The sequence below is a fragment of the Centropristis striata genome, chromosome 13 (assembly GCF_030273125.1).
Source record: "Centropristis striata isolate RG_2023a ecotype Rhode Island chromosome 13, C.striata_1.0, whole genome shotgun sequence".
Taxonomy (NCBI): Eukaryota; Metazoa; Chordata; class Actinopteri; order Perciformes; family Serranidae; genus Centropristis; species Centropristis striata.
The window spans coordinates 33,861,930-33,875,021 of NC_081529.1; the positions used below are offsets into that span (position 1 = coordinate 33,861,930).

The window sequence follows — 13,092 nt, forward strand, 5'->3', positions numbered from 1 at the left end:
TTCAGTTAGTTATCCTTTTTTTAAAACTCTTGTTTTTATTTTTTATTTCAGTTAACAAAAATGTTTTTCCAATTCTATTTTTCGTTATTTCGTTAGTTTTCGTTAACTATAATGACCTTGGTTTTGAGACCGTTCAGCTGTAGGATTCACTGTACAGTTCAACCTTTAACCCATTAAAGCCGGGAAAGCGGATACGTCGTTTTGTAGAATTTGTAGTTTTTTCCACCTCTTTTCGGTCTCTTGGCCAATGAAATGCATCAGAATACATGTGGGAGTGTCACAATGCAACACATTGATTTAAAGAAAACAAAAACTTTATTGAAGGTTTGGACAAATACACTCAACTTCTTATAAAAGCCACATGTATAAGCTCTCAAATATAGGTTTTACAGGCATTTTTTCCAGGCGTTTTAGGCCTAAATGGGTTAACAATAAGGGAACAATAAGGGAGTAAAATCCTCCTTAATAACTTCATGAAATCAATAGTTTAGGAACTCTCTCTCTCAGGATTTTCCTGTGAATGTGGGAGAGGTTTACACTGAGAGCACATGTGAATATCTGCCTGCTGCCCTTCTCAGGTTCAATACACAAGAGTATGTTTAGAAATTCACCGCAGAATATTGCATTTCTTCCTCCTCAGCACTGATCGGAAAATCAAAACCCAAAACACAATACCTCTGCCGTTTCCTCTCACTTTGACTTTCTCTCTGTCGGTCTCTTTCTTTCTTTCTTCCCTGTCAGCTGTGATGCACTCTTTGATTCACGCACCAATCCTGTGTGGATCACATCACTGGATGCTCTTTATTCCCTCCTCTGCACGCCACAGCTCTCAGTTTGCAGCCGCTGGTTGAGATATGCACACGTACGATAACAGAATAACATGCGGATGCACACACGGTGCTGCTGTTCACACACACATGCATGCAATCCTCGCTTTGAACTTCTATGTGGGAAGAAATTATGAATTGCTGCCTTAGGTGAGTACTGAAAAAACAATTTGTCATTGTGCTTTTGCAGATTTTGTCGCATGAAACTGCTCTTTAAGTTTCTTTTCATTTATAATATTCCATAAAGTAAGCTGTAGTGCATTGAATGCATTCTATAGTATCACTCTAAATTATGTTTTGGAGTAAATTATCATCCTTCCAGCCAAAAAACAAAGCTGTCCATCTATCTCCGTTTCCTCCGACACAGCTGTCTGTATCACCAGCTTTAATGGCACATTTCCTTCCTTAGAAAGCTGCCGGTGAAAATGCTTTGTAATGTTTGTCTTGCACAGGAGTTCTATTAATTATGCATAAGCAGTATCCATAGAGGACTGGGCACAGTTTTAGCTGTTTTCCTCACTCTTACCTAGTGAGAAAAGTACAGCAACTCTCCCAATAAGAGCCTGAATCTCTCTTTAGATGTATCTGCTTCAGTAGTTACCCATAATTCCATCCTGGTGTGTTTAGTTCAGGTGCGCTGTAACCTTGACTGGCTTTGATACGCAAAGTTTCTCCTCTTCCTGTCCTCTGCCTGCTGTGTCATTGTGTTGTAATTTTGTGCAACAACGTGTTCTTAAGGCTGCACAAATCTGACTCTAGAAAGGGATTAAAAGAAATATTATTTATATTCTAGGTTGGTATAGCTCCTGATGTTTACGGCAGGATCTGGTGAACATGTTTGTGTGTTGGGAGCCTGAGGGAGTTTTGCCTCAGGGTGGTGTTGGTGTTATTAATGGCTGCTGATGACAATGAAATGTCTCAGGCACCTGGGGAAGAAATGTAATGTGGAAGTTCTCTGTTTTGGGGGAAATTTGTTGTTGATCATATAAGGGCTGTTTCCACTACCAGGCAATACCCGGAATGGGGCGGGTCTCACTCGCCGAAACGCCCCTAATTTGAATACGAGCCATCCTGAGCGTTTTTTTGTCTGGACTTTTTTCGTCCCTGTAGAAGAGCAGGGTCTTTTTTCTTCCCTGAAAAAAGCCTGGTTGCTGATTGGATAGAGCGCTAAGCAGGATGTGACGTAGTACTCGACGCCACAACAACACACACCATTTGTAAAAGCCAGCGAAGCAGTGTTGCCAACTTAATGACTTTGTTGCTATAATTAGCAACTTTTCGTCTCTTCTTAACGAGCTGCGGGGCCGGCGGCTCGTTAAGAAGAGACGAAAAGTTGCTAATTATAGCAACAAAGTCAACAAAGAGTAAGAACGAGTTGAAGCAGCACAGTCCTCCTGCAGCAGTCTCTCCCAGCTGCAGTCACAGAGCCGGCTAACAGTTAGCTCCGTAGAAGTACAGTGTGTATGTGCTAACAGACTAACAGTTAGCTCTGTAGCAGTACAGTGTGTATGTGCTAACAGGCTAACAGTTAGCTCTGTAGCAGTACAGTGTGTATGTGCTAACAGGCTAACAGTTAGCTCTGTAGCAGTACAGTGTGTATGTGCTGCTGCTGCAGGAGGTGTTTACTTAGCGATCTCTGTTTGTTTACAACAAGCACCAGACACTAAAAACTGTTCCTATTGTTTGTTTAAAAGTATAAGTATATATATAAGTAAGTATATATTTTTTATAAAAATATATACTTTATTTATAAGTATATATTTGTGCTGCTGCTGCAGGAGGTGTTCACTTAGCGATCTCTGTTTGTTTACAACAAGCACCAGACACTCTGTGCACAGTAAGCGATGCCAGTTAATTCACGATCACTATGTTTATGATCAGCGGAGAAGCTGTACTTATTTAGCCATGCTGGTTGGTTTATGATCAGCTGCTGACTTTGTGCACAGTTAGCGATGGTGGCCACAGTTGAGTCTCCCGTGTTTAATCTGTCGCAACAATCTAAAACCATACGTCACCTCCAGAGTCTCTAAATCACGCAGAGTGAGGGACTTTAGAGAGGGCGTGGCCTGAGACTTTCCCAGTGGCCACTCTTCCCCCTAAAGGAAACACGGCTAATATACTACATTTTGGAAAGCTCTTCGACAGGGACGAAAAAAATTCCCAACAAAAGCCCGCACTGGACGGCTCGTATTCAAATTAGGGGCGTTTTGGGCGGTAGTGGAAAAACAGCCCTTATGACACGCCCACTGATGTTGTAAAGGTTGGTACTTCAAGATGAGGAAATCAAGATATTTTTTGGTTCCTATTGGAACATTTCAGGCTCTGAACCAATTTATTTTTGGTTCCAAATGGCTCAAGGTTAGGTGTGAAAACGGGAAGGTAAACAAAGGATAGAGAGTGAGAGCTATTCTGAGTATGTTGATTGTCCATTGTTGTATATTTCCTCCTTTCCAATGTATTCGTTGATCTGAATTGCTGTGCACCTCCCCAGCAGAAACACCAGCCTTTGTGCTAAAAGATTAAGAAGCCAGAGATTGTTAGTTAGTCATGAGCTGGGTGCCAGTGTTGTGGTTTGAGGCGTGGAGAATCTATGTGTCTGCCACTGAAGCCGAATCTCCGTCTTCTATTCGCCTGATGTCTCCTCCTGCTATTTGTCTGCCAATCTGTCAGTCTCTCTCCATTTTTCCCCTTAATCACTGTCACGTCCTGTGACAGCCACACACACACACACACATAAAACCCTCCTCCACCCACCGCACTTCAGTCCAATAATTAGAGGTCGTGTACCAGAGGATATGAGGTGTGCTTAACAGATTAGGAAGTTATTTTTTCTGTTTTGCCTTGTAAAACTTGACCAGCTGGGCCGCGGCGCTCCGCTCAGTCTGCCTCTGTCCCCTCGCCGATTTGCCTCGCCCTCCCGCAGGATGTGTTCTATTTTTAAGCAGCCTACTTCTTTTAATAAATTCTCTCTTAGGTTTCTGACACATTTGCCAGCGTTGATTTTTAAATGGCTCTGAAACCTAGGGTTTAGCGGGCGCTTCAACACTTGAAAGTTATGCAAAAAGATCAGAAGATATGTATCTGGAGTGTCATTAGAGTCAATCTTGGAACATCTATTCACTCTTTTGTTCATGCCGATCTGTAGTGTTTTGGTAATTGAATGTAATTATAGTGAACCGAAGGCCTTTGTCTGATACTCTAGCTGTATATAGACTTCAAAGATGTGAATTAATTATACTGCTGCATTATCAACCCATGATGCAGTGATGTTATTTCCATTCTTATGGGGATTACAGAGTCTCTCTGTCTTTTACAAATGTTTTATGAATCAAGTCAAGTTGTTTTGAGCTGGAAATGTTAGGAGCAGGGGCGCAGGTGGGATTTTTGAACTGGGGGGACCAAGCTCACCAAATTATTTCAACTCAATTAGTTATTTTTCCACCCCATGCCTTAACCAAAATATGTTTTATTTAAGCATTTTAAATGAACTGTACTGTAAACAACAACCAACATTTTTACATAAAAGAAGTTTGTACATGAGATTCCCAGTGCAGCCAAACAAATTTACTGACTTGAAGCTGACTCAGTGAAGGACCCAAAAACATCTCTCCTCCTTTATTACCCTGAATATACTGCTGGGAAATTACTTGTCTGTCAGGATTTAGGGGGTTAGGTAATGGATAGAAAAGGGTGGCAAAACAGAAGATTGTTTTGCCACGTGCACGGGCACTAGTTAATCCTTATATATGTTAAAAACTCCCTGTGTGATTCGCCCATATTGTTTGGTTAAAAATGTAATACATAAAAAAATTTTTTTTATAAAGAAATAATAAAGTGATCAAATGAACAAAACAGCAAGTTTAGAGGAACAGTAAGTTGCCAATAAACAGTTTATTAAGGGCACAGAGAATAGGTAGATATGCAGTTATTTTTTGTGTTTTTATTTTGTTACTATTTTATTAAAATCCATGTCTTTTTTGTGTATACTTTTCCTAGGGTTAGGTTTAGGGTTAGGTTTAGGTTTGGGTTAAGACGCAGCACTCTTGGAGAGTGCTACGGGGGGCACGTGAAGAATAAATAATTTGATATAGGCCTGTATAAAAAAATAAACAAAGGAATAAAACAATGGGGTTTGTTTGTTTAAAAGAGTACAATATAGGCCTATATCTGTAGAAAAACATTTTGTAAAAGAAAAAAAGAATAAAACGAATAAAATAAATAAATAAATAAATAAATAAATCAAATGAATAAAACCAATAAAAATGATTTAAAAGGTGGTTGAGGTCGGGGCCAAATCTATTAAAACAAGTCACACTTAAAAAACAGGGTAAAACGGCTGGATGATAAAAGAAAGCAACAGGAATATTATTGGAAAAAAACATAAAGGTGCTTAAAGGAGTTTGATCCCCTGGCTCTGGCAAGGTTAGGTTTCAGTTAAAACGCAGCACTCTTGGAGAGTGCTACGGGGGGCACGGTTAGGTTTAGGGTTAGGGTTAGGGTTAGTTTTAGGGTTAGGGTTAGGGTTAGTTTTAGGGTTAGGTTTAGGGTTAGGGTTAGGGTTAGTTTTAGGGTTAGGGTTAGGGTTAGTTTTAGGGTTAGGTTTAGGGTTAGGGTTAGTTTTAGGGTTAGGGTTAGGTTTAGGGTTATGGTTAGGGTTAGGGTCGTCCCTAGTGCCATCTGCGCGCATGGTTAGGATACATTTGGATAGATGTTGTCATAGATGTCACGCAGACATCAACGTTTCTGTACAATCACTTCTGTACAAACTGTTGGTTCTTGCACACACATTGTGCTGACCTGCCTATGAAATTCCACTGGGGCTCTCCTCTCTCCTCCACTTCTCTCCTCTCTCCCTCCTCACTTACTCCTCTGTTCATGTCATTCTTTCCTTCCTCCTCCGCTGAGGGAAGAGAAGATTTGTCACTCACTACCTCTTACTGCAAATTGATGGACGACTCCGTGACGAGGATTATCCTTTAAACCGTGACCGAGACGAGTGCCCCGCGGTGACCTCGACCAACCCTGGCTTCTTTGGAAGAAGAAGGGGACAAAAGATGGGAAATAAAACAGAACGCTGCCCCAAACATGAAGTTGGAGAACAGCTGATGATGCTACCTGAGGCTGTTTTGGAGGTGTGGAGGGATGTGAACCTCAGCCACTCTTACAGTTTGCTCCCTCCCTCTCTCTCATTCTCTCTCCTTCTTCATCTGGCTGCTTTCCGAGCCTGCAGCAAGCGCTTTTGAGATCCAGGACACCTTCCTTTTTCTCATCTTTCTCTTCTTTCCACTTTGTCCGGGAGAGTTTGTTTGTTCAAACTAGATGGGGACTCACCGAGATAGAGGAGAGGCATTTGCATTGCTTAACTGAGCTCAGGCACTTCCTCAAAGCCCCGAAGAGCCATGGGAAGGGATAGGAGCCTTTCCAGACACTTTCGGTATGCCACTTTTCCTTTGATCTCTGCAGCGTTCACTGTGCTTTGTGTTATTTGTGCTGACTTGTATCTGAAGTCTTGTTGTGCAACTATTTTCTGTGTGTTTGTTATGAAGTTTGCATTGATGATTAGTATTGTGTGTTAAAAATAAGAAACTCTCCATAAATCTGATTCCAGAAAACTGCAAGACTATAGAGTATATAGAGTTTGACATTCCCAAATATCTACAAATACTTTTTTCTTCATTTCGCTAGCTTTGTAAATCAACTCTGTGTCTTCAGCAACACTTTGTGTTTGCAATATCATACCCAGGCCAGTTGTCAAATTAGCTGATCAGAAGTGGGTCTGATAATAATGGTTCTTGCAACTGATTGCAATTGTCATTCATCCCTCTGTGTGCTGTGTCCTTGATCCACCCCTCCTTCGGGCCTAATTATAGACTCCTCTCGCCCTCCTTATAATTGAGGGCATCCCAAGGCCTACATCCAACTTCAACGGAGGGAAGCTGTGAAGTTTCTGCTAACTCATTTTAGCTGGTTTACAAGTACTAAGTTCAAATATTCTTTGATTATGATCGTAACATGACAGAGGCAAACTCAATCAGAGAGTCCAGGCCCTGTGACGGTCATAACTACACATTAAATGGCCCCATTCTGCTTAGTTTTCCCTATCCGCCATTTGTCCGAGCAACCATGTTGATGAATGAGTGTAGTTTGGGAAAGTTCTGTGGCCTACATCGCCTGTAATCACATACTAGCCTCCTTCATTCCCAATAGTTACATGGCCCTGGCCTAGAAAGAGCTCCAGTTCTCCACTTTCTCTCTTTCCTTGTCTCTGACTCTGTCATATTTGACTGCTTGTGACTTCATATCTATCTCTACAACTTGTCCCTTATTGGATTCGTCACTTTTGACTCTTTTCATGTTTCTTTGTCACTCCCTCTGCCTTTCTATGGGCTAAGTTTACTAAGTGTAATACTAATTAATTGATTAATGCTGCCGTTTTATGTCTCTAACTCAAGTTGTTGCAGTTCTACTTTTGCCATACAAAAATTTCTGGCGTTGCAGACGAGCACATTTCAGCCCTCCGGGGAAGTTTTGACTTGCTGCATGAACACACTGAGCACTTAATCACTGTCACCTACATACACTACCTCCCATGGCTTTAATTTATATGGATGTCTTTATGGTAAGCAGATGAAATTGTGTCTATGGAAGTTATTCTTTCAAGATCAGCCTTCATTTTTTTGTTTTTTTTGTCCTGTCATCATTTCTGTTGTTTAACAGTTAAACTATAGCACTTGTGTATGTTCACTCTATACAGAGAATGTTCTGATAAATTAAGCTCATTCATGATTGTATATCATCATTATAATCATGTAATGAAGCATGATTTGTTTAAAATGCTTAAGTACATTTAAAATTGAAGTGAAACAAAGGGGGAGCCATGATTGATCCCTGTGGAACACCATATAACAAATTAACTGTTTTTGACTCATGCAGATATTTGTTAGCAGCTGTGACAGTGTGCATCTTATGAGTCTTACTGGGGATTTCCATCGGAAACAGAGGTGGACAAACTGGAATTTCTGGCCTCGAACAGAAAGCATTTTTGGCAAAACCATAATACCTATCATTGATCCGACTTCACTTTGAGCGTCCTGAGTTCTTCGTGAACGTCTACATATGTTGTTTTTAAAGAAAAATTTAAAAATAGCTTAGAGCAATCTAAAAAAAACTGTTACATCTCCCTTTTTCAGAAATCTTCCTGCGTTTTTAATATGGGAGCCAATGAGGCTGTTGGTGCGTGTTGGTGGAGCATCTGTGAGTCCTACGCCCAAACTATAACTCTGACAGCTTTACCAGAGGATTGTGAGGGAGAAGACTAATTTTCCTACGTTTCTATGTATAAATTATTTCTGTAGAGTGGAATTTGCGGCCTGGAGCGCAGTTTTCAAATTTATTTTTTGACAGTTTTTTCTCTGCCTCTACACTCTGGCGATGATGTCACACACTGTGACACGAACATTCCGTGCAATACACACCCATTATAATCTCAGAATTTCTCCAAAAATGATCATGGTCATTGAACAGGGATTGATAAAAAACTATATGACCTATCGAAACGTGGATTAATACACCGATACACAAGAATTGTGTCTACTGTTTAAAGTTCAAATGGAGTCTCGCCCCAAGCACTGGTCCCTACAGTTATCGCTGTAGGGACCAGTGCTCCTGTTATGCAACTGCAATGTGTGTGTATGACTTGTAGAAAATATTAAAGGGACAAATGGTACTGTTGCTGCAGGGATGTTGATTTGTTGTGTTCCAGTCAATTTCAAGTGCGATATACAACCATAAATAAGATGCAACTGTGTCATGCTATAATGGGATACAAGAATCTGACGCATAGATTTCAAAGCAGAAAATCAGCCTTGTGATATTTATATTCTTGTATGATTAAATGCAGCTTAAAACTACATTTAGAAATCTAAATCAGTGTAACCCTGAAAGTCATTTTTTTAATCTAAGTGGCATTACTTGAATGGTGAGTGTATTGAATTCACTATTTTTATGGATGAAGAGTGAAGGCTGTCGGTTTGGATTACTTGGGAGTAGTTTAATTTGGATCTTCAGCTTAAGAGTTTATGACCTGATTTATAAAAAGTTACAAAGTTTTTGTGACACCTACACAGAGATTGTCTCTGGATAAAGTCCCACATTTTATAGGATCAATGTGAGGGTGTCTGGGATCGCTGTAATTACAGGCTCTGAACTTTAGTGAGTCAGATTTTTGAGCTGTAAGAAACCTCCAGAGGGGAAATATCTCTTAGCTTCCTTTAACTCTATGGAGTTTTGGGCTATTTTGTCCATTTCTGAATCCTTTTCATCCTGCCTGTATACACCACTTAAAAAATGTTTAAATGCCATGTTGGTATATTTTTTTTCAGCACAACCTCACTTATATGACCTGATAATAATTTATTTTTTATTCTGACTTACTGGATCAACATTTTGAACCAAAAAGAACCAAAGAAAAACCAACATAAATGTGATCTTGTTACTGTGTGTGATCCTGTCATCAACTCTGTTTTTTATTCTAGTGGGACTCTATTTTATTTGTGTCTTGTGTGTTTAGCATGACAATTTTGGTCATTTTGTGTCTTTTTTTAGTCATTTTGTTTCTTTTTTAGTCATTTTGTGTCTTTTTTTTAAAGTCATTTTGTGTCTTTTTTGTCATTTTGTGTCTTTTTTAGTCATTTTGTGTCTTTTTTAAGTCATTTTGTGTCTTTTTTTAGTCATTTTGTGTCTTTTTTAAGTCATTTTGTGTCTTTTTTTAGTCATTTTGTGTCTTTTTTTGTCATTTTGTGTCTTTTTGTCATTTTCTGTCTTTTTTTACTCATTTTCTGTCATTTTTTGTGATTTTTTTGTCATTTTGTGTCTTTTTTGGATCATTTTCTGTCTTTTTTTTGGTCATTTTGTGTCTTTTTTAGTCCTTTAGTCCAACATAAAATATGATTTAAAATTTTTTTGTACCTTCAAAACACTACCATGCTCAATAAAGAATTTTAAACGTTGCAAATGTGAACAAAGGTGGTTGGTATATCATCATCAAACTGAAACTGGCCTCATGGAGTTTACAGCCAGAACTTTAGAGGTAAATTTACAGTCGGGCTCCACGCTGCTTTGTTTTCTAGTCTGGATGGAGGCAACAAGTCTGGATTATTTGGAGCTTTTGGTGACTCCAGAGGGTTAACTCTGGCAGTTCAGTTCATGTGTCACTCTTAATTACAGCCCGATACTTCCTGTACGCTTTTCTGAAACTACTAAATCCTTTTTATCCTTGTCTTCCTAACAATGTTCCCCAAATGTACCTGCAAAGCGTCTGTGACAGCTTTGAAAACCAAACTGCACCTCCGAGCCTTATTCTCAAAAGTAAAGAGGAGTTGTGCTGTGTATCTGGATGCACATTGGAACTGATGCACTCAGAAAAACAAAAGCACTCTCTCTCTTTTTTTTCTCCTCTGCACAGTGGAAGTACCCTGGAGATTCATGATGAAGGCAGAGAGATAGAGACAGGCTTATGTTGAAGGTGGAGGCATCATCGTTTTGTAGGCGGAATTGGGGGGGAGAAGATATGCAAAATAGAAAAGGGACAAATGAGGTGTGAGATTGAGGTTGTGTTTATGTACCCAGAACCAACAGATAAAAGAGGAGAAAAGAAGGAAAACGGCGTCCTATATAAAAAGGAGAATCTCAGCCTGAAACACAGTTATTGGCAATGAATCTTCCATTTCTGGGTCATTTCTGTTGTTTTGTTATGTATCTTGTTCTTGCAGATAATTGGCCTAATATAAACCAGCAGACAGCACAGCTACAAGGCATTTTAATGGGTGTAGACGTTTCAAACTAAACTAAACATCAGTTGGAAATGTCTTTTTTGTTTTTGGGAAACAGACAGGAAGTGCAGCTTTTTGTTACAATTGTGTGCTGACATTAAACAATCTTGCACTGCGAGATCCGTCAAAGAAGGGACACCAGTTTTTACACCGAGCCTCATTCTTGCAGCTTAAATACAAGAATTCTTTGACAAGTTTGATGCCACCACACGCTCCAACCTTCATTTTATTTTCTTTATTTATTTTTTTTTTTTTAAAACCACGTACTTGCTTTTATTAAGTGACGATATTTAAGCCGCACTCACAAGGAAACTGGGTCAATTCTGTCAACACAACGAGAAACGGCACATACTGGTTCTATGCTTTCATCAACTTGTCCCATGCAGAAACATGCATTAACGTTAAAATACAATCATAAAATATCCAAAGCATGACTTAAGACGGGTCTCAAACTCAAATTACCTGGGGGCCGATGGAGGCAGTGTCAAAATGACCAAAAAAAGACACAAAATTACTTAAAAAAGACACAAAATGACCAAAAAAGACACAAAATGACAAAAAAAATACACAAAATTATTTTAAAAAGACAGAATTACCAAAAAAAGGCACAAAATTATTTTAAAAAAGACACTAAATCATTTAAAAAAGACACAAAATTACCAAAAAAAAGACACAAAATTACCCAAAAAAGTAATTAAAGGGACCTTCCACATACAACATGGTAAAGTGCCATTCATTAAAAACTCACATTAAACTTTCATATCAATCACAAAGCAAACAAAAACAAATAAGGAAAAAAAAACATAAATATCTGAAATCTTAAACCCTTTAATCTTCATTTTACTGACTGAGCACTTTCTTTTTTTTATTGTCATGTATGTAGCACACATACCAAAGTGAAGGAAAGTGGGTGCATGACGCCAACAAAACCACCTCTGGAACACATTAAAAACCTCATAAAGTGATAATAAATCTGAGTATCCGAGGGTGGGTGGGTTTTTCCTTTAAGAGGATGAAAGCATTGGGAGTTGATTATGGGAGGGGAGAATAACACTGGGAGGGGGAGTGGAGGAGCTTTTCTCCCAGAGGTGGCTCTGAGCTTCCTTCTTTTCTCACATTAGCAGGGAGCTGTCACTGCTACTGAACAGCCTTACCTGCAGCTGCTAATATGACAGGACCACACAAAAAAGAAAGCTTTCATTCTCTCACACACACAAACTGATGTTGGACCAATCCCTTCTACCTGCCTCAGCCCTCCCATGGGACCATATGGACTGAACTATTTTTGAACCAATTAAGTGCATCCTGCAGCTGGAACAATAACACAGCCACAATAAGAATCCCTCTGATTTTTCTGGATACTTTTTAGGATGCTTTGAGAAATCAGGATGAAGAATTTTGCTTCTTTTTTGCTTTTTTTTGGGTTGAAATGCTGCTTTGATGTGATCGTGTTGTTGGTGTCACTCTGAATTATTTCTCTTCTGGTTCCACAATGTTCGTCAGGATCTTCATTCCCAAGAAGCACCGGGAGCGTTTCGACGAGGTCGTGTCCCAGAGCCTGATGAGCCGGCTGAAGGGGCGGAGCTTCAGCGACCCCAGCCGCAACCACCTGCGCCGCAGCCGGAGCGAGGACCACCCCGAGCGCCTCCTGGTCTCCACCCGCGCCAGCTCAGTGCCACGCACCCACGCAGAGGAAGGCGTGGCCCCGCCCACCCGCGGCATGCGGAAGACCACCTCCCTCATAGCTGGACACTCCAGCGGCTCCACCACCAACTGCAGGTGTGTATTAAGTGTCATGGTGCAGGTTTTTATTTTGCTCATCCTGTTTTTTGTTTTTTTTAATTCTTGTGTTTTTTGGCCTTTTAACCCTTTGATGTAGCCTGGCTAACGCCAGACTAATCACGAATGAGATTAGTCTGAGAACCAGCCATTCATTTCTCCGTAGAGGAGGCGTGGTTTACGATCCTCCAGAGCCGTTTATTGGGCGCTTAGAATGTCTATCAAAAGCGTCTGTAGGTAGCTCTTAGCCAATCAGATCAGTTATACCAGATGACGTATGTAGAGCGACAGAAATGGATGTTTACATAGCCGGACTAGCCCATCTCTACTTTGAGACTAAAATGATCAATTGTGCTTCTGCAACGTTTTTCTGCAGCATGTTCTGACTCTGGCTGAACCTTATTTCCCCCTCATGTCATTCAGCCACACACATCCACTGATTTTATGGCCAATAGACAAGCTGCTGGGGGTCTCTGGCGGCTCCGCTGTCCCCCGGCTCGTAGCCAGATCACCGTGGTTACAGCAGCGAGCGGTAGCGGGGCTAGCTGGTAGATTAGGCTCTGGCCAAATCCTGTCGGAAGCAAAGCTAAAACATCCTTTTTGGTGGTGAAACAACAGTGTAAAGTCAAACGTTGTTCTTCTTTTAAAATCTACTG

At 40.2% G+C, this 13,092-nt stretch overlaps 1 protein-coding gene across 1 annotated transcript in view; it reads left to right on the top strand.

Moving 5' to 3' along the window:
- grid2ipa (glutamate receptor, ionotropic, delta 2 (Grid2) interacting protein, a) overlaps positions 1-13,092 on the top strand; it is a 49,474-nt gene that overhangs the window by 10,956 nt on the left and 25,426 nt on the right. Inside the window, exon 5 of the mRNA XM_059348139.1 lies at positions 12,161-12,436. Within this exon, the coding sequence (XP_059204122.1) occupies positions 12,161-12,436 (276 nt within the window). The remainder of the gene's footprint in view (positions 1-12,160; positions 12,437-13,092) is intronic.